General features: G+C 42.0%; 1 protein-coding gene across 13 annotated transcripts in view; it reads left to right on the forward strand.

Annotated features, from left to right (window-relative positions):
* TCF20 (transcription factor 20) overlaps positions 1 to 27,119 on the forward strand; it is a 131,481-nt gene that overhangs the window by 84,595 nt on the left and 19,767 nt on the right. For all 13 annotated transcript variants that reach the window (XR_010468854.1, XR_010468852.1, XR_010468851.1 and 10 more), the window contains one exon: positions 2,172 to 7,817. Coding sequence is in view for 7 of the 13 variants with exons in the window: in XM_065045464.1 (XP_064901536.1) it covers positions 2,208 to 7,817 (5,610 nt within the window). In the remaining 6 variants the exon portion in view is untranslated. The remainder of the gene's footprint in view (positions 1 to 2,171; positions 7,818 to 27,119) is intronic.

Raw genomic sequence — 27,119 nt, forward strand, 5'->3', positions numbered from 1 at the left:
AACTCCCTTCTACTCATAGTCTGTTTTCTTTCCTGCTTTTACTTTTTGTCCCATTTTTTCACCGTAACAGCAGGTCATACAAAAAGGGAGAAAGCAGCTTGCATTAGGTATCCCAGTTTTGAGGGCAGGGGCTTCAAACTGATGAAGACTCAAAGGGAATAATTGAGAAAAGGGAGGGTTTTATCCATAAGAAGCACAAACTGGACAGATTGACACAGTGTGGCATTCATAGAAGTGTTGTGCATGTGATATATGTAGTCTTTAAAGTGCTAAAAAAAGTAGAATTTCAGCAGAACAGCAGACCTCTTATAGTATGACACTTAAAATATTAGAGTGTAAGATTAAAACAGCAGTCAAGTTGGCTTCCTAGAAGGGGAGAGACAGAACTGGAAATACCAACAATTTGAAAGTTTCCTTCTGATTCTAGGAAATGTTTCAGTAATACTCTTGTGGACATTAAGCTGCATGAATGAGGGCTGGAACACAAAGGTGCCTTTGAGTTAGCAGAGAGGAACTGCGGAGACATGTGTTACAGTGGAGGTTTTTTGTGTGTGTTCTGTAGCCTGCATGCATAAACAGATAGTAGAAATCCAAATATAACCAGGATGCCTTTCTGAAAGACCATAATGGTGGAGTTAGAGTCTTCTGTGTATAACATACATATTAATTAAAAAAAAAAAACAACAACCCTCGAGGCACAGATGGTAAAAGAGCACAATGCCAGACATCGCCTGCATCTCCTCATTTGTATGCCTGTTTCCTTGGGACTCCAATGATCTCCTACTTTAACAAAACTTTTAAGTGCAAAACCAGACTTTAATTTTGAGTGGGTTCAGTTGAGTGTGGCAACAGAACATGTGGCACAAAACATGGCTAAATGAGAAAACACAATGCGGACAAGTCTTCCAGGAAGTCTCCGATCGGAGGAGTCAGCGTGCTGTTTCCTGGAAAAGTGCGAGCATTGTCTTAAGATTCATTTAAAGGAAGGAATCTCTCCACAGGTGGCTTTGTCTGGCTTGTTTTCAGGAAGAGAAAACCACAAGGTGTTTCAGAAATGAAATGCTTTTGTCATCTCTTTATTGATTTTATTTAATTAATTAATAGTTTTTTTAAAAGTGTATATGCCTGTATTTGTTCATTACTGTACTTTTCTTAATGCATCTACTGTTGCGTCAGGCTTTTGCAGAGGGACTAGCTAGGGACTCTAACAAATTTCACAGCTGTGGTCCAGTCCTTAAGGATGAGTCATGATTTCACATACTGAATAGTAGATTGAAGTATATAGGAGAGCCTCCGGAAGTGCATTTACTTAGGGGTTGATTATGTAAATGATCATACGTATTTCAAAACATGTATTTTGGCCAACAGATGTTTTCAGTTAAGTTTCATTCAAGGTAATATAAAAGTCTTAAGGGATGAAGTTGTAGATCCTTTTGGTCAAATAGAGTAGGCTTGTTCTGACTTTCCATCTTTTAAAGCAAAGCAGTCGGGGGGAAGAGGATCACATGTTGTCTTGGTTTTTACTTAAGTGTCACTGGAGTAGTCAGGAATGGAGCTTGGAGCAGATACCTTTGAGTATGCTGGTGCCAGTTCTTTCCAGGTTCCCATAGATCCTTTTCATTGGAGTATCTTGGTTTGAGCTTTGGTCGATTGTATCTTGAATGTTTTCTAACAGAGATCTTGCCCAGAATGAAACTAAGGCCTTGGGTATCATTCCTGCCGTAGATCCAAGAGTGGTTTGAGGGTGTTCCAGACTTCTCATTGTTGCATCTTTTGACACAGTAGCAAAATACTTGATTATTCGCAGTACTAGTCATGGAGAATAGCTGGAGGGTGAGGATTGTTCTCCTTTGCTTTGCAAAATATCGTTGGAAACTTGTTTCTTCAGGGGCACATAGACAGACCCAGTTAGTAAATGACTGTGCGGAAATAAGAATGCTGAAAATATGCTCCAACTGGTAGTAGGCTCCAGACTTACATTTTATTGGAGGTGATACCTCTTACTTGCATTACCTAGAAGGCTGGAAAGGTGAGGTGATATCCATTGATGTACCAGAAAGTACCAAATCTTGATTGCCATTAAAACAGTGAAATTGAGCAGTGGTATTGGTATGACTGGTAGATGTAGATGCTATACCTTTTTTTTCCTCTTTCTTTTTCTCCCCCTTTAGGAGGGCTTTCGAGCTGCAGCTCTGCTGCTGAACAGCATGCAGTCCTTTCGGGAGCAAAGTAGTTACCACGGAAACCAGCAGAGCTACCCACAGGACGTGCAGGGTTCCTCCCGACTGGAAGAGTTCAGCCCCCGCCAGCAGGCCCAGATGTTCCAGAGCTTTGGAGGAGGTGCTGGCAGTGGTCGTCGTGGAGCAGCAGGAGCCTCTACAGCAATGCCTGGTGAGAGCTCTGGCCATCAGAGCTACCAAGGTTTCAGAAAAGAAGCAGGAGAGTTTTACTATATGGCTGCCAACAAAGATCCAGTGGCATCAGGAGGGCAGCAGCCACCTCAGCGCAGGCCTTCTGGACCAGTGCAGAGCTATGGGCCCCCTCAAGGGAGTAGCTTTGGGAGTCAGTATGGGAGTGAGGGACATGTGGGCCAGTTTCAAACACAGCATTCGACCCTTGGGGGTGTATCCCACTATCAACAGGATTATACTGGTCCTTTTTCTCCAGGGAGTGCCCAGTATCAGCAGCAGGCTTCTAGCCAGCAGCAGCAGGTGCAGCAGTTGAGACAGCAGATCTATCAGTCTCACCAGCCTTTACCCCAAGCTTCCAGCCAGTCTGCTTCTAGCACCTCACACTTGCAGCCAATGCAGCGTCCATCCACCCTACCTTCCTCTGCTTCTGGGTACCAGTTACGAGTGGGTCAGTTCAGCCAACACTATCAGCCACCTTCGTCCTCCTCCTCCTCCTCTTTCCCCTCCCCACAGCGTTTTGGCCAGTCAGGACAGAATTATGATGGAAGCTACAGTGTGAATTCTGGGTCGCAGTATGAAGGCCACGCTGTGGGTTCCAATGCACAGGCATATGGGACCCAGTCAAACTACAGCTTTCAGACTCAACCGATGAAAAGCTTTGAGCAGTCTAAGCTGCCCCAAAGCGGGCAGCAGGGGCAGCAGCAACAGCACCCACCTCAGCACGTAATGCAGTATTCAAATACTGCCACCAAGCTCTCTCTTCAAAGTCAAGTGGGACAGTACAGTCAGACTGAAGTTCCTGTAAGATCACCAATGCAGTTCCACCAAAACTTCAGTCCAATCTCTAATCCATCTCCTGCTGCATCTGTGGTTCAGTCTCCAAGCTGCAGCTCTACCCCTTCTCCACTCATGCCAGGTGGAGAGAATCTCCAGTGTGGGCAAGGCAACATGTCCATGGGTTCTAGAAACCGAATCCTGCAGATGATGCCTCAGCTTAGTCCTACACCATCTATGATGCCAAGTCCCAATGCTCATGCAGGAGGATTCAAGGGATTTGGGCTGGAAGGACTGCAGGAAAAAAGGCTCACAGATCCAGGGCTGAGCAGCCTGAGTGCTCTAAGTTCTCAAGTTGCCAACTTGCCCAACACAGTCCAGCACATGTTGCTCTCAGATGCCTTGGCACCTCAGAAAAAAAGTTCCAAGAGGTCATCATCTTCAAAGAAGGCTGACAGCTGCACCAACTCTGAAGGCTCCTCACAAGCAGAGGAGCAACTTAAGTCTCCCATGGCAGAGTCCCTTGATGGTGGCTGTTCCAGTAGTTCAGAGGATCATGGGGAAAGGGTGAGACAGCTGAGTGGCCAGAGCACCAGCTCAGACACCACTTACAAAGGGGGTAACTTAGAGAGGTCCAACTCCTCACCAGCGCAAGGCTCTCAGAATGAGCCATCAAAACTGAGCAGCAGCCCTGCAGCTAGGGAGGATGTGGCCTCCCCTGATGGGAAGGAAGCTGTGGTGGCTGTGGAAAATGCCCCAAAAGTGAATGAAAAGGCAGTTGGGGTGATTGTCTCCCGGGAAGCCATGACAGGAAGAGTAGAAAAGTCAGGTGGGCAAGATAAACCTGCGCAAGACGATGCTACTGCAGCCACTCAGGCACCAGCTAGTGCTAGTGGAGCAAAAGAAGCTGGGCATGCAGGGACACAGCCAGAGACTCAAGGAGGAAGTAAAGGGAGCAAAAGTGGAGATAACACTAACCATAATGGAGAAGGGAACAGCCAGCCTGGTCATGCAGTTGTTGGGCCAAATTTTCCTACAAGGACAGAACCTTCAAAATCTCCTGGCAGTTTAAGATACAGTTACAAGGATAATATAGCAGCTGGTATACAGAGAAGTATTGGTGGCTTTCCACAGTATCCTTCTGGTCAAGAAAAAGGGGATTTTCCAGGGCATAGTGAGCGCAAAGGTCGGAATGAGAAGTTTCCCAGCCTCCTACAGGAGGTTTTACAGGGGTACCACCATCATCCAGACAGAAGGTATTCTAGGAACGCACAGGAGCATTCTGGGATGGCTGGGAGTTTGGAGGGAGCCATGAGGCCCAATATCTTAATTAGTCAAACCAATGAATTGACCAATAGAGGCCTCTTAAATAAAAGCATGGGGTCTCTCCTGGAAGGCCCTCACTGGGGTCCCTGGGATAGGAAGTCCAGCAGTGCAGCTCCTGACATGAAGCAGATAAATCTAGCTGATTATCCTATTGCTAGAAAGTTCGATGTGGAGTCTCAGTCTTCTGCCCATGAAGGGGGGGCGCTCTCAGAGAGGAGATCAGTGATCTGTGACATATCTCCATTAAGGCAACTTGTCAGAGATCCTGGCCCTCACCCAATGGGGCACATGGGTCCTGAGGCCAGAGGTGGAAGGAGTGAACGTCTTGCCCCTGGCTTGAGCCAGTCAGTAATACTCCCTGGTGGTTTAGTATCCATGGAAACAAAGATGAAAGCTCACAGTGGGCAAATAAAAGAAGAAGACTTTGAACAGTCAAAGAGCTCAGCTAGTCTCAATAATAAAAAAACAGGAGACCATTGTCATCCTGCTGGCATCAAGCACGAGTCTTTCCGAGGCAACGCCAGCCCTGGAGCTGCAGTCTCGGACGCTGCTCCAGACTACATTCCCCAGCAGGACAGCAGATCGACACCAATGAGACGAGCACCTGGCAGAACTGGAAGCAGCAGGGGTAAATCACCTTCTCAATTTCAGGATCTTGCTGATAAACTAAAAATGTCACCAGGCAGGAGCAGAGGCCCAGGAGCAGATCTGCATCACATGAACCCACACATGACACTATCTGAAAGAGTTAATAGGAGTTCCTTGCATTCTGCTTACCCTCAGAATTCAGAAGGCCCATCCTTGGCTTCAGCATATCACACAAATGCTAGGCCTCATGCTTTTGGCGACCCTAACCAGAGTTTAAATTCCCAGTACCATTACAAGAGACAGATATACCAGCAACAGCAAGAAGAATACAAAGATTGGGCAAGCAGCACTGCTCAGGGTGTGATTGCTGCAGCTCAGCACAGGCAGGAAGGAGCAAGGAAGAGCCCAAGACAACAACAGTTTCTGGAAAGAGTAAGAAGTCCCTTAAAAAATGACAAGGATGGAATTATGTACCTTCAAGGTAGCTCTTACCACGACACTGGAAGTCAGGAAGCTGGACGCTGTGTTATGGGGGGTGACAGTACCCAGAGCAAATGCACCGAGCTGAAACACGGCAACCAGAAGTTGCAGCATCACGAATCTGGTTGGGACCTCTCTCGGCAAACTTCTCCTGCCAAAAGCAGTGGCCCTCTTGGAGCAGCCAACCAAAAACGATTTTGCCCTCAAGAAGGTGATGGACATCGACGAGAGGAATCTACAGATTTGCCCAAGCCTAGTAATGCCATGCTCAGGCTCCCTGGCCAGGAAGACCAGTCTCCTCAAAACCCATTAATTATGAGGAGGAGAGTCCGTTCTTTCATCTCGCCTATCCCTACCAAAAGACAGCCACAGGATATGAAGAATAGTGGCAGTGAAGATAAAGGGCGACTGATGACTTCAGTGAAAGAGGGAGCTGAAAAAACATACAACTCCTATGCCCATTCATCTCAAAGCCAGGATGTTGGCAAGTCAGTTGCAAAGGGAGATTCCTTCAAGGACCTGCCAAGTCCTGATAATAGGAATTGTCCTGCTGTTTCCCTCACAAGCCCGGCTAAGACCAAAATATTGCCCCCAAGAAAGGGGCGAGGATTAAAACTGGAAGCTATTGTTCAAAAAATTACATCTCCCAATATTAGGAGAAGTGTTCCTACCAACAGTGCTGAAACTGGTGCAGATACTGTTACTCTTGATGACATCCTGTCCCTTAAGAGTGGGCCTGAAGGAGGAAATGTGGCTGGACATGGACCAGAGGCTGAGAAAAGAAAAGGAGAGCTCTCAGATCAGGTGGGGCCAGCAAGCCAGGATACAACTGGTGAAATAACTCTTCCAAGATCTTCAGAAGAGTGGCAAAACAGTGAGGATGATAAAACCAAGAAAGAGGTCCCTGAAGCTGCCAGTGTTGGTAAAGAAGGAGCAGGGTCCAGTGCAGCACCACCACCTTCTCAGAAGTCAAGTGGTCAGGGAAGGCCTGATGGATCTGTAAGTGGAGCTGGCACTCTCACCTTTTCCGACTCAAAAACAATTTCCCCTTCCAGTGTGTTTACTTCTGAACCAAATCCGAAGTCTGAGGAAAAAGATGGAGATATGACAAATATTTCACCCAAGCCAGATGGTTTCCCTCCAAAGGGATATTTTCCCTCTGGAAAGAAAAAGGGGAGGCCAATTGGGAGTGTGAACAAGCAGAAGAAGCAGCAGCAGCAACAGCAGCAGCAGCAACAGCAGCAACTGCCACTGCCCCCACCACCCCCACCAGTACCTTCACAGGCCTCAGAAGGGGTAGGTGGTGGTGAGCCAAAACCTAAGAGACAAAGGAGGGAGAGGCGAAAACCGGCAGCACAGCCACGGAAGCGGAAGCCCAGACGGGCTGCTCCAATTGTGGAGCCTCAAGAACCAGAGATCAAGCTTAAATATGCTACCCAGTCTGTAGATAAAACTGACTCCAAGAATAAGTCCTTTTTCCCTTATATTCATGTGGTAAACAAGTGTGAATTAGGCGCTGTGTGCACAATCATTAACGCGGAGGAAGAGGAGCAGAACAAATTGGTGAGGGGTCGGAAAGGACAGAGGTCTTCGACACCCCCTCCTAGCAATGCGGAGAGCAAAGTGCTGCCAACCTCAACTTTCATGCTGCAGGGCCCTGTAGTAACAGAGTCTTCTGTCTTGGGGCATCTGGTTTGCTGCCTGTGTGGCAAATGGGCAAGCTATCGTAACATGGGTGACCTCTTTGGTCCTTTCTACCCCCAGGATTACGCAGCCACTTTGCCCAAGAACCCACCTCCAAAGAGGGCCACAGAAATGCAGAGCAAAGTCAAGGTACGGCACAAAAGTGCTTCTAATGGTTCCAAGACAGATACAGAAGAGGAGGAGGAACAGCAACAACAGAAGGAACAAAGAAGCCTCGCTGCTCATCCCCGCTTTAAGAGGCGGCACCGCTCTGAGGACTGTAGTGGAGCCTCTCGGTCACTTTCAAGGGGAGCTTCGTGTAAAAAAGCAACCACTGAGGGTGGCAGTGGTGGTGAAAAGACTCCTTTGGACTCAAAACCCTCTATGCCCACTTCAGAAGGTGGCACTGAGCTGGAGTTACAAATTCCTGAACTACCTCTTGACAGCAATGAATTTTGGGTCCATGAGGGTTGTATTCTCTGGGCCAATGGGATCTACCTGGTCTGTGGCAGGCTCTATGGGCTGCAGGAAGCTGTGGAGATTGCAAGAGAGATGGTGAGTACCTGACCTTACTCTACAACGTTATTTGTTTTCATTTGCAATATGCATACCATTTGGAATACCATTTTTCCTTTATCTTCTCTCGTGTCTTAAGCGATCATCTTTCATCTTAAATAAATCTGTAGCGATGTCCTTTTCATGACCTTGTTTAGATCTCTGCCACACTTGATCAGACAGATTTTTTCAGGCATCAAAGAGCTGGATGCTCATTACCTACTAAAAGTCCTGGATGTCCAAAGCCTTTCTCATAACTACAGTGATCTTTTTTCTTGTTTATTCTATCCTATTAGATATTTAACATTCTCTAGCGCTCTTGGTAAAGTCATACAGTGAAAGGACAAGTGGCAGCGGACACAAACTGCAACAAAGAAAATTCCAATTCACTGTTGGATTAAAAATTTCACAGGGTGGTCAACTGTTGGATTGAGGGAGGAGGACCAACAGAGAATCTGTGGAATATTTGTTCTTGGAGATTCACAAGCTTGACTGGGCAAGGCCCGAAGAAACCCACTTTACCTCTGAAGTTAGGTCTAGCTTCAAAGTTGGCTGTGCTTTCAGCAGGAGGTCCCTTACAACCTAAGTTATTCTGTGACTGTAATACATGTTACGCAACTGTAGGAGGATTTGTAGTACTTAGAAAATACAGTGGATAGAGTAGAATTGCACAGAAGCATGTAAGCTTTAAGTAAGAAGTGGCTTGGTTTAGTATTGATGAATTCAATACTAATTATACCACAAATTATACTGATAATTGACTTTCTCCAAAGTGTGAGTATACAATGCGTGAGAAGAAATGTGTAAGATTAAAGCAGGAACAAAGGGGAAACTTCATTCACAACCACCTGGTTGTAGATGGGGACACTCACTATTCTTGATTTTCTGAGACATGACACTCTAAAATCCCATTTATGTGGCTTTCTTTGCCATCATCAGTATGCTACATCCCTTTTTTATGGTTACCTTTTGCATTATGCTTTCTGTCCTGGACCAGACCATGGAAGAGGCACTAGACTACTTTTACCTCTTCCCTTCAGATTTTTTCCTTTTCTAAACAGTTTGGGGATCCCATCTTTATCTTCTCTTTGTATTGTTACAGTGTGCTCGTTTCCTCCCCATGAGCTTTTCTCTTCAGGTTTGATTCCTGGCTTGTTCTGCATTTTCACTCACTGTTTTTTGACGGTAATCACATGCTTCTTTGCCCTAACTTGATTTGGCTTGCATTCTTGTTTCTAGCCTCTCATTAAACAAAGTCAGTTAATTTCGTTTGGTTTTCATCTAGCCGTGCCTGCATGCTTGCTCTGATGCAACTGCTGAATTTCTTATCTTGGATAATTGCAAGGTTTCTTTTGGGATCTCCACCACCATTTGAGCTCCACTCGTAATGTGGCTGCGCTTTCATTTGTCTCCTAGTTCACCAGTGTTTTGAATCTGAATCGCTCCAGCCTGTTTTTCCATTTTTCCTGTTTTAAGGGTCTTTCATTTCTGATCCTTGTTCTCTCAGTAGCAAATGCCTTCTCTGCAAGTTCTTGAACCACCTTAAGTTGTCCTCCAGCAATCCTTTTTGTGTTCCTGTGCCTGCAAAGGGTATGCCTGTCAGAGCCCTGCTGTGCTGGTAGGCTCTAATCAAACTGGACAAATAGTAGCCTGTTATCCACCACATTTTTGTATGGGATTTGCATGTTATTTGACATCTAGTTATTTCTCTGCATGGGATCTTGACTTTCTGAGTGAATACTCTCTGGCCTAGCCTTTATCACCTTCTTCCAACCATTATGATCATCTCTGTGTCACAAATAGAATTTTTTCTTGTCCTTTTCTTAACCCTTTCTTCTGCCCTTATTGCACCATACAAAAAATCTCCTTCACCTTTGAACCTTGTGTCCTTTTTCTCTACTTCTTGCCTTTAATCACTTGCTCAACTCCTTGCTTTTCTTTTCTCTCACAGTACCTGTAGGCACAAGTGTTTCCTATTTTTTAAAAAAATAATGTACGAAATGCCTGTGGCCTCTCTTGCCTTTGCAACCACCTCTTAATTTCCTTTCCCTTTTTTTATCTCAAAATTCTTTGAGTGCATTGTCTGGGGCACATGTCCTCCACGGTGGCTTTGATTGTGCTCTACTACAATAGTAATGAGTGTTTACGGTGATCTCTTCCTAGCTAAGGTTCAGATCCAGTACCTCATTTTCCTTTCCCTGTCAGCTACATTTATCACTGTCAGCTGTGCTGCTCTTGAAGTGTTCCTCCACGGTTGTTTCCCATCTGTGTCCTCTTTTGTTTACCACATTTCTTGCCACTATTTTTTTGCAGAGGCTGTTGTTCATTATTCCCAGCATTTTGTGTGGGATTCACTGAAGTTCTGCTTGTGTTCTCTTTCCCTGTATCCCAGAATATCGTGCTTTCGTATAGCTTTCGGTAACTTGGTCACTTTTTTTCCCAGAGTCTTGTAGGGCTTGCTTTTTGCTCCAGGTTCATGTTCTTCTGCCACAAACTTAAAAATTGTTTTTGAATTCATGGTGAGTTCTCAGGCTCTCCCTTCAAAATGTGGCTTTTAATCTACATCATCCTTAACCCATCGTCTGCCATCTTGTTCTGATTTTTTTGTCACTCGGATTCACAATCTCCTCACTTGATGTGAAAATTACTTCTTCCTAATCCTTCCTGTTTAAGGCTGTAAGAACTGCTGCATACTGACTGTGTATGGGAAGCGATACGTAGCCTTACGGTGCTCTCCACTCTTCTGCCTGGGTCAGTTTTTAATCTAGTAAATAAGGCTCTGAACTTTTAGAGGCAGGGACCATTTTCTTGTGCGTGCTTTGTTTTGTTCTGTCTTACAGAAGCGTCCTAGCTCAATGATGGGCTCTTCTGCCTGACATCCATGTGCGTAATCCGCCTTTCTCTCCCACCTCTGTCACAAATAACAGAATAGCTTTTCTCCTAGTGTTACTTTTTCCTTAACCTTTTTTATCCTATTATAGCAAATTTCAATGCCGTACTCTTCTCTGGAAGCTGTATATCCTCTCCCTTTCAGTTAGGAGAGGGTTATGTGCAGCACGAAGGTGGCGGTCGGGGTATTCAGAGGTGTACCTGCCAGAAGCCATCCCCAGGCAGCGGAAAGGCTTTGTTGAACTAGACTCTTTCTGCCCTGCTGCCTGAGGAAAGCCTTCTGGCTCAGACAGCTCATTTTCTATGCTCGTTGCATATGCTCACTCTTTACCTCTTTCTGGCTTTGCAAGTGCATTTTCTTTTTGTTCCCTCTGACATGCAGTTCATCAGTGTTAGTGTCCTGGAAAAGCAGATGTGCAAACCATGTAGCTGCTTGCTAGCAGGAGGGAGTAGACAGATGTGTGAGCAAGCATACAGGAATCTAGGTCTTAAATTGGTCTGTGGTAAGGAAAGACATTAGTTTATGGCATATGAAGGGTCATAAGCCTGGAAGTGAATAATTCATGTATGTAACACCTTCTGTGCAAATGAAATACTGCCATAATTCAAAATCTATGTAAACTCTAGTACCCACAAAGGGCAACTGTGCACCCAATTTAAACTGAATCTATAACATTTGAGTTGAAATGTTTTCTTTAGAGATCTGGCTCTATTGCTGTTGCTTATGCAGCATCCTAGTGTTGAAATAAGAAACTTAAACTTCTAGTCGAAGGCCATAAACTATCAAACCATGATGTAGAGGTAGTGGCATAAGTAACCCCCTTTGCATTTCTTCTTCTTGCACAAGCTCACCTGTTTTTTCTCAGGTGAATGCCTATTGTAGATATTTTCTTTTTCAAAACACTTCTATTTTTTGTTTGCCTTCCAGAATCAGGAAGGAATTTGAAGCACTATTATTGCTACGTTTCCTGTTCCTTATGTGAAGAAATGTCTGTGTCTTACTGCAGTTTTTTGAGAACAGCCCCATGGTTGATCTCAAGGAAGGCTTAGAACGCAAATGAGGTTGCTCAAAGATCAACTTGTACCAGATGCTTTAGAAGAATTTGAGATGAGAAGATATTATCTTATAAAGGTTTATCCAACCATGAAGTGACTCTCCTGAGCTTTGAGGTTTCCTTAAAGCCTGATTTCGCCCTGGACTGAAAATGGTTATGAATGTATTACCTTCTAAACAGTAATCCAATCCAGCTGGTTTCCAAAGTGCCAGAATCTGCCTTTCTCAAAGGCAAAAAGCTGCTTTAGAGGGCCTCTCGGTTCTGAGAATGTGAATAGCAGATCAGATGAATTGTGCTGCTTCAGATGCAGGATGGCTTAATCCTTCTCCTTATTTTGAGGTTCGAAGTAGATACCCCAGCAGATGGACCTACCTGCCAAGTACTGTCTGTCTGCTTGTTAAACCATCGTGAGGGTGCTAACTGGCCTTCTTGCAGTTGGACATCTTTGATTCCAAGGCTAATGAAATCCTGAACTGAAAATACAGCATCTCCCTAGTGCTGAATGATCCTGTTGCCTCTAGAATGCTTTCTTTCAAGTTTTGAAGGTGGCTGTGTTATGGGATACATAAAGCAGATTATAAGTGATTTGGCATAAGATCTTTGCCTTATGATACTGGGAATCTTACAGCAGGTATTCTTGCAGCAGATTTGAAAATATATCCATATTTTTCCTCTGGAAATTTTTTGGTCTCTCTTTTTACAGTCATATTAACCATTCCTTTGCATTTATACATTTGGAAAACTAACAGCTGCATGCAGTTTACTATAAATAACTTTAAGAAAACGGTTTCCTACCTTGTTTATCTTTTCATTGTTTTCTTATTCAAGAGAAACTCATTTTCATGCAAGATGAAATCTTGGTTACATTTAAAACTGGCAAAATTATGAAGTCACTTTGGTAGTTGTCAGGAGATTGAATGTTCAAAAGAATTGATGGTCTTTATTCTCAGTATTAAATTTAAGAAGCTTTAGCAAAGAGAAGAACAACGCAGAGAACATTCTTTGTGTTATTGAGTTGCAGAATCCAAGAAGATAGTTTTTCTATTGTTTTCTAAAAAGCTGTTCACTAGGAGGTGGTATGTTGTTTCTTGGAAGTTCTTTTTATAAAACACTTTTTTCCCCCAAGGCCAGAGACTCTGGCCTAGCACAGGTATTACTTCTGGGGATTTTTGGTTGTGGTTTCCCTCCCCACCCCCTTTCCCTGTCAGAACTGACCTTGCTGAAGGTAAATCTAGCTCTTGTTTCTGCTGACTGTGTTTTGTGAAAGGAAAACTTGTTTATCCCCCTTTTAAAGATCTGTTTTAAAAGGTCTAAAGAATTTAATGCTTTTCTCATCAATCTCTGCTTCGTTCCCAGCTTGAGAAATCTTTTAATCCTTACACATGGAAAGAAGCCCTTGGAACCTGTTTCCTTTGTTGCTTCTTATTGAAAGGATCATCTTGGGTTTCAGTCAGGAGAACTTCAGAGTAATAAGGAGTGAAGGGTAAAATCTGCCCATCATCTGCAGTATAATGGAAGGAGATTCTGGGCTTTCTGTCACTAATCTGAAATTTTGTCTGTCCAGCTCCCCATGGATTGTCTTTCAAAGCCTACTGCTTACCTGAAGAGGAGAAATCTACCTCTTTAGGACTGTTAACAAGCCTGTTGAGAAGGTCAGACTGACTGGAAAAAGTTCTTAAACACCGCATATGTACTTACAGAAGTTCGGAACCTAAATGTGTGTCTCTTTCTTTGCAAATTGATCTTTAGATATTTGACTGTTCCATTGCTGCTGGGCGGTGACAGCCTTCTGGCTCGTGGAGTGTGCCCGTGTTAGTTTGTAGGGCTGGAGGTAGGTTTGCATATGCTATCCAGATTTCACGGAGAACAACGTCTCGTTTTGCACATAAGTTTTTCTTGGCCATTTAAGACTATGCTAGTTGACCTTCCAGAGTATTTTATCTGTGGAAATCTGTACCAAAAAGGAAATAAGGATTGCCTATCTCTAGTATTTTGTTTACCCTGCTGGTTTCATAGAACTGTTTTCTCCTGTTTACCATTCTGGATTGTGACTGTAAATTGGGTAAAGAAGGGGTGCCTAGAGGGATCACTAGGAATTAAGCTATTTGTATTCTCAGATTTGGGGCGGGGGACACCTAATAACAGTGCTCTTACACACAGTAAATAATTGCTTTTAAGAAGTTCCTGTGTGGCTAATCAAATGCCAAAGCCAGGGAATCAGTGTGAACTGAGAAAATTGTGAAAGGTTAGCTGCCTCTGGCAAAACAAAGCAAAATGGTTTCTAGCCCCTGCAACCTGAGCAGTGTAGCACCAAAAGCCTGAAGGTGTCAATTAGTTCCAAATGTCTCATTTGGCACAGGTGTGCTGTGTTACCCCAGAGCCAGGCTGGGAGCAAGTTGCTGTCAAGAGGGGTGATCCTACTTTATCCTCTTTGCGAGCCGCATGTTCCCACTGCTTCCCTTATGCTGGATCACAGTGGGTGGATTTTTAGCTAGCTAATCCATCAGAAGACTAGCTTGGAGTGGGGGATCTTTGTGTCAGATCAGCCATCTGAATCCACTTTCTCTCTGAACCATGTTTGCTGCATCTGACAGGGAGGGCCCTTCCCGCTGCTAATTACAACCATTAGATCAAGGTGGCTGTAACACAAAATTGTGCCCAGGTGACACCAACACTAGAAAGTGTTTTAGGCTGAGAGTGCTACTGTTTCTATGTGTTGGGAGATGAATGCTGACCTTTTACTCATTATCCTTCTTCTTAGAGAAGAAAAATGTGCAGAACCTGACTTTTTTTTTTGTTTCCTCCAGAAAGCCCCTCAAGTGAAGTTCTGCATGAGGTCAGGGTTCAGCTGAAATAATAATCTGCTGCTTCAAAGGCTGCGTGCCTGACAAACACAGGAAGGAAAAACCTGTGTTTCTTACACCCAGACCTGTAACAGTAGGGAGAAATTTCCAGAGTAAGAAGAAGTGACACTGGAGCTTGTTAATTTTTCACTGTGAGGAAAGGGAAACCAGTAACGAAGTTTAAAACTGCCTGTTAGCAGCAGCTGAAAAAAAAAGGGTGTATTGAGAACATTGTTTGCTTATTTTTATCTTTGGCAACAGCTTTTAGTATGCTTTAAGCCCTCAAGTGCCACAGAATCTCAAGGCACCTTCTTCAATTCCCCTTGAAGGGGTTGAGTTCTTGGTTTTTGTTGAGACTTTGGACAAACACCTAGTTGCTGGAGTTGGAAATGTACGCTTTCTTTCTTGAAGACAGTCCTTAGTACAATTAGTTTAACATTCATTTTCATTCCTTGGGAAATGGCAGCATCTTTAATATCCTTCTGCAGTGTTACAGAAATAAGGAAGCATGAAATTTTGGGTGGAGAAGAAATTCTGAAAGACAGGCTGAATAATGAACTTCAGATTCGGTTTTCTGAGAAAGTAGTGCAGCAGATGGCAATGCCTGAAACTCTCCAAGTTGTCATGACTCTTGGCCTGTACGAGGGTGCTGCCACGGAGACAAGAACCTGGTAGGAGCCCCTGTTGTATCTCAGTTCATTGCCTTCCTCTGGTGGGGAGCTGGAGGCGTCAGTGACTAGTGCTACAGCATGTCATAGTTCACAGCAGCTCTGCATGTTGGTATCACAAGCCTCAAACGCCAAAGAGGTGAGCAGACAGAATCCACATCTACATTTCTGATGCATGTATTTCAACATCTTGAGTGACTGGAAGCCACTAATTACATTTGTGAAATGAAGCTGGCTTTCTGTGGCTTTATTGTGAGTAGAAATCTATAATGAATCATAGAATCATAGAATGCCCTCAGTTGGAAGAGACCCACAAGGATCATCAAGTAGAACTACTGTCCCTGCATATGACAACCCCACAGTTCACACCATGTGTCTGGGGGCATTGTTCAGTCACTTCTTGAACACTGTCAGGCTTGGGGCAGTGACACCTCCCTGGGGAGCCTGTTCCAGTGCTCCAGCACCCCTGTGTGAAGAACCTTTTCCTAATGTCCATTCTAAACCTCCCCTGGCACATCTTCCTGCCATTCCCTTGGGTTCTGTCATTGATCACTAAAGAGAAGAGTTTGGTGCCTGCCCTTCCTCCTCCCCTTGTGAGGAAGCTGTAGACCATGATGAGATCTCCTCTCAGTCTCCTCTTCTCCAGGCTGAACAAACCAAGTGACTTTAGCTGTTAAAACTGTTGCAGCATATGGTGATCATGGATTGTAGATGACTGGAGGATCAGTTTAGTTGAGGTGTCAAAGATGATATTGGGAAAAGAGGAAAGACTTCTGCAGTATCGACCTTTTGTGTGGGAGCAGAGAGAAGAGGAAGGGTAGGCAGGGAAGTAACTTCTGTACATCGTTATTAGCAGACTCCTTTGCCATTAGTTTATCCCAAAGCATGGGCATTGTGTCTGTTCTTGCATGTGGTTTGGGATTTACTGTTTGTCTAGCATGTGGAGTGAGGAAAGCAGAAAATAGATTTACTGACAATAGAGCATTGGGAAAGAACAGGATGTTTAACCACTTACATTAGTTGTAGCCAGGAGCACTGGAAACTTGTATGTAAAGAGTAGCTTGCTCATTCCACAGTTGTGGCCTTTGTATAAAGCATCAGGGATTCTCAAAATCTATGTACAATTCTCATTTAAAAATACATTTAAGTAACTTTAATTTCTAAAAAACTCTTTCAAGTGTGAATGGGGCCTTCTCTATGCAGGAGATTTCTAAACAAAGCTTTAGAGCTTTTTTCTTTTTCCTGGCTATCCCCAAACTCATACAACCGTTTTTGTAAGATTTAAGTTGCATGTTACTGTAGAGGTGCCAAGCTCTTGCTAAATTGTCAATAGCAAGTGAATACAATCCATTTGTGTCGTTTTAGCTTGAATCTTGTTAAGCTGTTGTGGGCAGAAAGGTTGTTAAGATTCCCCAAAACTGGGGAGGAAGGTTGTTGTACTGTTTGTGTTTTATTTTGTTAACTTAAACTGAACCAACTCTTCTTTGAACTTAGACTAATTCCAGACGGTATTCAATTGAGCTGTATCCCCTTAACTTTGTTAGATGAGTGCTGCTAACAAATTAGTGTTGAAGGACATTTAAGAACTTCAGAAGTTTATTCTGCTCCATACCTGTGTTTAAAATAGCTTGTATTGGTTAACAACCAGGCAAAACTGTAAACCTTCAAAAATATCTTTCCCTGTTTTAGAAAAGATTATTACTACTTAATCTTTATTTGCTTGTTCAGTTTGATAAGAGGATAATTTCTGGAGGTAAGAATTTGTGAATTTCGGTTATATAATACTGTATGTATTGTTAGAATTGCATTCTATCTTTTGTAAGACTCTTTAAATTAAAAAAAAAAGTTTTCTCATTTTTAAAATAAGCATTATCCTGAATCCTTTGGTGACTGAACAACAAAAATAATGCTTCAAATACACTAATGTTCTACCATAATAATAAAGGAAAGCTCTTCAAATGCTGCAATGCAAACCATGTTCATCAAAAGCTGTCTAAGCACAGTGCTTTGTGCAGTAGCCCGACTAGGGTAGGAATGGTGCAGGGAAAGCTGAGACACTTGCTCAGTGGTGGTGTCAGGGATAATTTTTTTTTAATACGATATAGAAAGCAGTTCTTGAACTTTTTTTCTTTTCAAAAGAAAATTTTCATCTACCTATTATAAACCTAGTTATATAACCCCAGTATCTTTTTTTTTAATTAGTGAAATATGTTCTAAAAGAGGTTAGATTAATTTCCCTAGATTTAGAAAGATGAGTAAAAATAAAACTGAAGTATGATGAGTATTCATGTAATAATTATAGAAACTACAGCATAATTAAAACTCAAGTTTTTTGCCTTGAAGAATGTTACTGTGCAGAGACAAGGAGTGAAGAAAAGAGGTTCTGTCTGTGCCGTGCACTTTGCCTGAGGTTATGGAAGAATCTAGGAACAGATTTTGGGTTCCCTGAATCTTAAACCCATCCTTTGCAGCTAATCTAAACTACACTACCGTTACAGTGTTGTGCTCTGGGTAATTTGTCTTTCTTTTTTGGCAGAGAAAATACTTTTTTCAAACAATTTCACAGACTTAGCTGGACTCCGTGTGAAGTATAGGATAGTCTTCATGGATAGAGCACTTCGGAGAAAAAGTTATTAATGAGCCTTCATTGTTACGGATTGGATCTCAGCCAGCTGCTTAGTGATTAAAGTTTAATTGCATGATGATTAGTTTTCATTAGTAAGCAATTAACATTTAACAGCAGTCTTGTATTGCTAAAGCTATGGGTGAGCACAAGTGGCTTTAGCCATGTTGAGAAGGTCTGTAGCTGGAGATGGGGGCACAGAGTTGTTTGGGGAATATGGAGCTGGAGTTCTGATGTTAGTTGCCCTCAGCAGCTTGTTCCTGCCACAACATTGAGTCAGGAGGAGAGATGGGAGCAGGAGCTGGAGCAAATGGCCAAACCAGGATGGCCTGCACACGGGGCACGGAGCCCTTAGTGGGTTAGCCCTCATGGGGAGCCATCAAAAATAGTCGTGGTCCTCAATTGGCACTTTGAAGTTCCTAACTGCTCTCATAATAATGCCATTTTTTCATGGTCTTATCCCATTGCCATGAAAACTCTTTTTTCAGAATCCCCCCTGAACTTGACGAAATTCCTGTTTTCACTGTGATAGCAGCCCTTGATTGCTTTGTGCCACAGTGGGGTAAGTTCGGGAAAGATGAGCGCAGGGCAAGGGCTGAGGGAAGTGGAATAGATGAGGTAGTGAGTGGAATAAGATGAGATGAGAGGTAGGAATATAGCAAAAGGTCAGGGCTCCTTTGCTGTTAAAGGTACGAAAGCGCAAAGAGCATCCCTTGGAAGCCACTTCTGCTCCCCTGTGAAGATGAAATATGGTGTTAATTTTAATCTAGGCTAAATTCGGGTTAGCAGAAGCTGTTTTGCTCCCTCACGCCTCCTGTTATGCCAGCATTACTGCTCTGCAAATGAACCAAGTCAGGTAGCTGATCTGGCCAAGAAATTCTCCCCTCCTCCTGCCCTCCTCATTTTTATTAAGCTGATATTTTGTCTGGACCAGTTTTCTTGACTCTGTCAGTACTGATACAGGTGAAATGCCCCCGGCAGGGATGGGGGGCCGAGGGGGTGTGGGCAGCAGGTGGTGCAAATACAAACTGATGCCTTAAAATGGTCTGGAAGTGAGTGAACTGGTCAAGACCATGACTTCAGAAAGGCTTTTGCAGAACAATATTACTAATTACACAAACTAGTAAATTCCATAGAAGGTACATTTTAAAAGTTGTCTAAGGTGTTTCATGAATGTTTATAGCTTTACAGCATTTATGCCAAGTGCAGTCATCTAGCTGTCTAGACATGAAAAGGTAGGGGTTTTCTTTGTTGTTGTTATTATTATTACATGATGTAGAAGCACTAGGGACTGATGCTCCCTCCCTTCCTCTGGCCTAATTTGCCAGCCAGAGTAACCTGAAGCAGGCATTTCTCTTCAGTTAAAAAGGACTAAAATAGCTGCAGTTTCATTTTGAGAAATTCTAGCAGTGCTCAGGGTGTGACTTTAATCACGTAGATCTACTTAAGTTGTCTTCAGACTTGCTGAACTGTTGTTAAGAGTAGACATAACAGCGTAGGACTTAGCATGAAACACCAACCCTGCTCAAGATGCAAAGACGATGATGAGTGGCAAAAGCTGTGCTGTTTGTCAGTACCTGAGCTACCCATGGTAAAAATAGATTGTGTGTGTCTTCCTGAGGTCAGGTTGCACAACTGATTGTAGCATAAATGTATTTACGTCTTGTCTCAATCAGCTAATTGTTATCTGTGTCCTAAGCTTTCCTTCTGTTTAGGAAAATATTAAAGGTTGATCTTAAAAATTCTTTGTGCGGTCGTCATTTGACTTACTAGTCATTTTTTGTTTGTTTCTAGGTCCTTGTATGTTTTCTTTTGATTTATGCTTAAGATCCTTAATTCTAACTCAGTTGTATGTTTGTCTTTTTTACATGGTTTATCATTTCACAAAATGTGGTTTGTTGGTACTTTGCACTATTCTGCTGTTAATGGCAGCTTTTCTTGCACCGCTGACTCCTTTATTCTCACTGAGAACTCATGCTTGCTAAGTTTCAGAAAGTTATGGATGATTAAAGGGGACTGTCCAGCTTCATAAAAGACTTACAGCTAAAGGAGGGGAGGAAGGAGGAGGGTGTCCTGGCATGAATCTCTGAAATAGGGATTTTCTCTAAAAGACTCTGCTGCTCAATATGAAGCTTAAAAGGTGGGGGAAGATAAAACAAGAGGAGGGTACGGGAAGGCAACTTCATGTGCTTGAGTTCAGATTTGGGAGCTGTGAACTTTGCAGTCTTTGTGCCTGCGCTGTCAGAATTTCCCTACATGGCCTTTGAGAAGTCAGTTAATTATTCTGTAAAGCAGGCTTTAAACCCACTTATTTTGTGACCATTAAGACAAATTTGTAGAGTGCTGTGAAAGTTGGAAGTACAGGATGTGTTTAAATTGTCAGATGTTCTTGATGAAATTGGAAGATTCGGGAGCTAATACAAAGTTGTGTGTTGTAGTTGTGTAATTCTAATGGGAAGAAGCAAAGTTTAAAGTTTAGTCATGTGTCATTTGGATTCAAGTCCCCAGCAGGTAACAAAAATGTCTTGTTATGTGTTCATCTGATGTTAGCTATCTCTTTTCTTGTAGAAAGTAAAAATGCTGAAAATCCTACTTGAACGCACTGGTATCATAGGTAGATTCATGATTGTATTTTTTGAAGAGTTATTTGCCCAGAAAACACTTTAAGTTAAATCTAACCACTAAAGTTTCAAGGTTGACACAATGCATAACCAACGCTTTCCAGAAAATCAACGAATGTTTTTGATGTTAATTTTAGAAAATTGTTTACGTTAGATTAGAAAAATTCCAATACCCGCATTATAGGTACATAAAACTATTTTATGAGGTTTTAATGCAGTCTTAACTCCTATACTTAAATTTAATTATTCCTCCTTTGAAGTCTCACATACTGTCATTGGGGAGAATAAGGATTCTTTAGTGATGCCACATGGTACTATTCCACCAGGCAGAAATCGGCAGAGGCAGTTCCTGGGGAACAGGAGTTTTGAATAGTTGCCAATAAATTCAGTTTTCTGGACAAATAGCTTCAAGGGTAATGCCAAAAGCAGAATTTTCCATTCAGAGTCCCTAAAGCTGCATCACAAAGATGACTTTACTGCTGACTTACACTTCTGCTTTTGGGTTAGAGCCTTCAGAAGATGAAGGGAATAAGAAGCGAGAAGAGGGTGTGCTGGTGTAAAATAAATGAAAAACAAAACAAAAATGCCTGTGTCCCTCAATTTCTGCCCCAGGTGAAAGAAGATTGAAATTTCTCTTTGATCTTGTACAGTGACTTATTTCTAGTAGTCTGTGGTTCATACCAGTCCTTTTTATCTTAGTATAGATTGATCTAGCATTTTCAAAACTGAAGGTGTGGCTTGCAAAGAGTTAGATTAATATTATTGCCTTTACCATGATTCTGAGCCCGGAAGATCTTAATGGGGTTTATTTCCCTTCAGATCTGGGGAGAACCATACAGCTCCCTAATCCGTAGATGGAGGAAGTTCTTCCCCCAGGAGAACAACACGGTCTGTCCTTTAAGGAAGCTGCTGCCACTGCCTCAGCTGCTCTGCCCCATCCAGCTGGAACGCCATCCGGCCTCGGGCTTCTGCTGCTATTTATATTTGCTGCTGCGTATAAAGTTTTCCTGTGTTGTGTGTCTCTGGCAAGCACACTGACACTAGATGTTTTTGAGTAAACGCAGTTTAGAGTTCATAAAAGGTAGCTGTTATTGTGATGGGCAGTTTAAGAACATTTATCATTATGGTTTTTAGGTTTTTTCCCGGTGATTACTCAATGGTGAAATAACATGTGCTTCTTTAAAACCATTCATATTTTTGGCCAGCAAACATTGTTTTACATAGAGCACCTCCTCTGCATCTGAGGTCATTTCATCAATGTGTGTTACTAATTTTTTAGTCTTCCTCTACTCTGAGTATTTATTGCTGTGGTTCATGAGCTTGTATCTTCGATTATTTTGTTTGTTTGGTTGGTTGGTTGGTTTTTTTGTTGTTTTTCTTTAGCACTGAACTGTTACTTGACAGCAATACCACTAAACAGAGATGTAGTGACTCACAGGTATTTTTTACTTCCTCAAGTGTTGCACCTTTACCTCTCCTCTTGAATTCATTTCACCTGCTCTTGTTGCTCAGCTTCAGTTGCTTTTCCTGGTTGGTAGCAACAGCCACCAGCGACTCCAGAATACTTGTATGCACTTTGCTACTCCCTATTGTAGCTCCGCCAACAACTACTGCTTCAGCAGCCTTCTGGAGGAGCTATTGTTTTCCTGTCATTCTCTCCTTAACAGTATTGAGAAGTATTGTTATTTGCTACCTTTTTCTAGAGAAACATGACCATTGTGTCTTTTTGCCCATCCTTACTTGCAGTGGGATATATTTTGACTGCACAATAGGAGCAGATCTTTAAACCTTTATTTAAGAATAGGTATTCTTATTAATGAGCAAATGTCCATTTGGAATACTGTTGCATTTTTTTATTTTTCTAAACTACCATTTACACATACCTGCTGCTTTTACCTGCCAGCTTCCTCTTTTCTTAAGCCTCAAACATAAGTTACTCCTCATTATTTTATCTGCCTTCTTCGTGCTGCTTTTTCTTCTTTCAGTCTCAAGAACTTACGATCTACTTCCAATCAGTGCATCCTGGCTAATTTTATAATTTCCTAGATGAAGTGCCTCACTTTCAAAACCCTGCACGTTTACCTTTTGTTTTCTTTCACGCATTTCTTCACAGCCCCTCTCGTCTGGGATTTGTGCTGAACAATTGGCCAAGCTCAACCTGCTGCTGTGGTGGACGCTGCCCAATGCTGCTGGCTCAGTCCCACCCTTCCTGTCTCATCCCTTTGCATCCACCGATGCTTTGTTCTGCATTACCCAAGTGTCTTGCACAGTGGGGCTCTGTTTATGATGAGGGCTTGCACAAATAATTACAAATGGTTTATTTTTGTCCAGCGTTACAAATCTGTGAGTTGTTGGTAGGGCTGCATTTGTGCTTCACCCTTTTTCCTGCCAGGTTGCTTAGGTATTTAATATCTTGTTAAAATCTTTCCCTTTTACAGTTTGCCTCGCTCAAAAGCCTTTACAAAGGTTTGGTTTCTCTTGAATTCACTATCACTAATAACATAGTGACCATGTCCTGTTCATTTTCTTTGAGCATTCTAGTAAATACTAAGCATCATCTCAGTTTTTCCTTTGCCTGGAAAAAAAATGGTTCCATCATGTAGTTTACTTCTTGAAAACAAATTCCTGAGTTTATTGCAGTTTTTTGTTCACGTCTGTGTTTTCCTTTTTTATGTTACTCTGGTCGTTGATATTTAAAGGTATTGCTTTACAGAGGAGAGCTTTTGGTGCTTATTTAATATATCTAAAGCCTCCTCCATTATGGTGGTGATGTTGCTTTGTTTTAAGGCAACTGCATGCTGTTGTTTTGTACTGCACTTGGTAGACCTTGTGCTCGATAGAAATTCACCATATATTTGGATATTTCCTGTAATCAGTACCCAACATAGTCGTGAAATCTAGTACTGGCAGAATGTTCAACTGGAGTAAATGCTCTCTCTTGCTGACTGTGCTGTTCCCACAAGTCTGTATGTCCTTATCGCATAATCACTGCTTGAAAATTTGAATTTCTTTTTCCTCTTTTAAGTCTGCTCTTCTGTCTTTCAGACCTTTTTGTAACTAAATTGCACTTATTGTTGCACATTTAATTCCCCAAATGAATAGCCAAGATAACATAAACTCTGTAATTTTTTTATGCTAGACTTGTATGCTTTAGCAAATTCAAATCCATATACTTATGAGTGGTTATCTGAAACATTTCTGTCATTCAGGATGTCTCTTTGTCACCAAAGGAAACAAGATTTGTGCATTTCTTTTCTTCTTGGATTGGTACTCTATGTATTACTTTAGTATTCCTTTTAAAATATGAAATCACTACAAAGGTGTGTATTTAGCCTGCTTAATTTGAAATTAAACATGCTTTCTCATTACTATTTAGTTAATATTTTTTGTTAATTTTGCTAAAGCCGTTTTAGTTAACCATCAGTTTACTCTTGAAGTGTGTGACCTCTATGCTGGTTCAGTTATGCTTGGTCCTTATTTCATTTGGGTCTTTCCATTGTCAGAGAGGCGGGGAGGTTCATCCTCCTCCATGACTCTCAGCTTTTCACCAGTGTCGTCTCCTAGAAGTATGTTCGTGCACATTAAAGCCTTCGATCACTCCACCGGGTGAATGAAACACTTAGGCATGTATAGGGTGGTGAACATTAATTTATCACTTGGATCAGATTTCAACCCTTTTATATGGTGTCATAGCTCAGCTTTCCTGTTATGGACGTAGGATTGAAAAGTCTTAAAATCTTGTAAGCAAACATTATAATTTCTGGGTGCCTACATTCATTTTAATACTCATGAGGTTTCTTTGTTGTTCATTGTGGAATTTCATGATCAAACATCTTGATCTGCAAAAGAATTGCCATTCCAGGCAGATACAAAAGTGTGGTTTTTTGTGGTGTCCTGCCTGCAGCAATGGCCAGGAGCAGTTATCATTGGAGATGTGCAGTAAACCAGGCATGCACAGAGCATTACTTGTGTATTTCCTCCCTCTTTTCAGCAATCACAGCTTTAGAGTAGTCTCTCTCACATTGCTGTGGCTAATGAGCAGTGGCATACCTATCTTTGATGAATTTGGCTCATCTGTTTTTGAACTCATCTTTTGGCCAGTGCAGCGTTCTTTAGCAGTGACTTTTAAGTTTAATTATTTCTTGTGTGGAAAAAAAACAGATTTATTTTAAATTTAAATCTGCTATTTGCTCTTCCTTCTTGGAATTTGCTAATAATAATTCCCTTAAGCACACCGTATTTGATTTTGTAGATTTCAATCCCCTTTCACTTACCTCTTTTCCAAAATACTTGGTTTTTTATCATATGGAAAGTCTTTGGTTCCTAGTTAACTCTGGGATCTGTCCATTTTTATTGTGATCTGTTATGTTTATTAATAGTGTGACAAGAACCACGCACAATATTAAGATGCCAAGATACTACAAGAGTAACAGATAGACATAATGAATATTTGTGTTTCGTTGCCAGTTTCTTTTCCTAATAACTTCTAAACACTCTGGCTGGTTTTTGTTTGGTTGGTTTGGTGTTTTTGCAGTTGCAGGGACCGCATGATGTTTCTGTCCAGGATGCTACAAATACCTTCCCATGAGTCATAACAGTTAATTTAGAATCTTTTCTATACGTAGGTGAAAATATTTTCCCTATGTGTATCACTTTACACCTAACAACATGAATTTTCAGCTCTGTTTTATCATACAGTTGCCCAGGTTTGTGAGATGTTTTTGCAGCTCTTTACCATCAGTTTGAGATCTGACTACCTTGGATAATTTTACAAACTACACAAGTTTTCACATTTTATTGTTCACTCCCCTTTTCGAGTTTCTCTCTAAGAACAGTTTGAATAGCTTCAGTGTCTGCATAGGACCTTAGAAATTTTTGCTGACAAAACATTCCTTGTCAAAACGAACCGTTTATTTCTGTTCTTGTTCCTTTCTCTTTTTCATTTGAGTTGTGGGAAATAGAATTCTCTGGTCTTCATTTCAAGTGCTTCTGTTATACTTTAATCGGTTTTGTATGTGTTGTATCCGATTTCCCTTTTCTAAGACATTTTTCAGTTCTTGTATTTGTTCTGTTTTTTTCCACGCCATCCATTTTGAGCTGCAGCTTCCCTTTGTGCTCCAACAGCCCGTGCAGCGCTGCAGTCCTGACTTTTTACTGCATTTCCTAGTGCAGCTTTATTAGTATGGCAACTTCCAGATCATTGATTTGTCTGTTTGCTGAAATCCTGGAATCTAAATTTGTCATTAATCTCTTGAATTGAAGGTAGCTGCCCAGTTTTACTTCCCTGACTATTTTCCTTTATTATTACTTGATTTGCTTGCTACAAAAGTATATCGTAATTGGAAAGAGATACCTTTTAATAATGCAAATTTAGAGGAATTTTAGCTTTTTAATCGTGGAGTTTACTTTTCTGATTCTGTGCCTGTTTTTTTGAGAAGTTAAATTGTTTAACAGGAAATGGAAACTAATAATTTTGTACCCTTCAGTACTAGTTGTTATCACTTGCCCCAGTCACATAAGCAAATTTTTTCATTAACCAGTATCAGACATCAGAGTGAAAGTGCTGTTTTCCTCTCCTGTTTCCTAAAAATGTCTTCCCACCCTGCTCTTTTTCAATCTCAATCTCTTTTTGCAGCAGCCTTCCAAAATCACTTATTCCTTTCTCCCGTAGAAAATGGTACAAATATTTTTTTAGTCTTTCTTGTAGTTTGTTGGCCTGAGTTGTCTCTCTGCATCCCGCTTTCCAGGAAAGAGAACGTGGCTGCCTGCTGCTTCTCTTGCCCTTTCGCCTGGATGTTAAATCTGAGCCTCTGCCCAGCCTGCCAACTGTTTAATCAGAAATAGTCAGAAGGCCCTCCTTCCTAATATTGCAGCTGACTCTGAAATACTCATTATCTTACATCTGCATTCGTGCAGTGCAATTATACAGAAGCAATTATTTTCCTAAAAGCTTATAATTCAAGCAGACGAAGGAGAGAGTGTGAAAAATGCATATATCGTGTAAAGTGAAGACTCGGTACCTGTATAATTAATGCCACATATATTTCAGATTTTGGTTGGTTTTCATTTCTAGTAACCTTCGGTTGTTGCTTTCCATTTTATGTCATTTATGTATTCTTGTTACTGGTGTGCAGAACGGGAAAAGCGAGGAGATACCTAGAAAGCAAAGCAGTGGAAAAGGGAAGACAGCAGAAGGCAAATGAAAAGCTGGTGCTTGGAAGAGAGTAGGTTAGAATGAGGCCTGAATTGGGGCGCAGGTGAGCAAGAAAAAGTCTCTTTGGATTATAGACGGTAGCAAGTATGATACAGTTGCACCTGTTGTGAATGTCCTTGCTAAAACTGCTTTGGTATTGTTCCACAAGATAGATAGTGGAGGAATCATCCGGAAACACCTTATTATTAGGCAGAAGCAATTAATTTCTGCTTCTAAGCAAGGGTTCCTGCTGTTGCCTAGATCATATTGGAAGGGCTAGTCATGCAGCTCCCATCCTCCCACCAGCAAAACCGTATCCACTGTGGGATTCCAGCACTCCCAGACAAAGACGTGGTTTCCGTCAGTGTGGAGCCCAGGGGACAAGTTAAAGGGTGTGTTTTACTTGAGCA

The sequence above is a fragment of the Columba livia genome, chromosome 1, assembly GCF_036013475.1.
Source record: "Columba livia isolate bColLiv1 breed racing homer chromosome 1, bColLiv1.pat.W.v2, whole genome shotgun sequence".
Classification (NCBI taxonomy): domain Eukaryota; kingdom Metazoa; phylum Chordata; class Aves; order Columbiformes; family Columbidae; genus Columba; species Columba livia.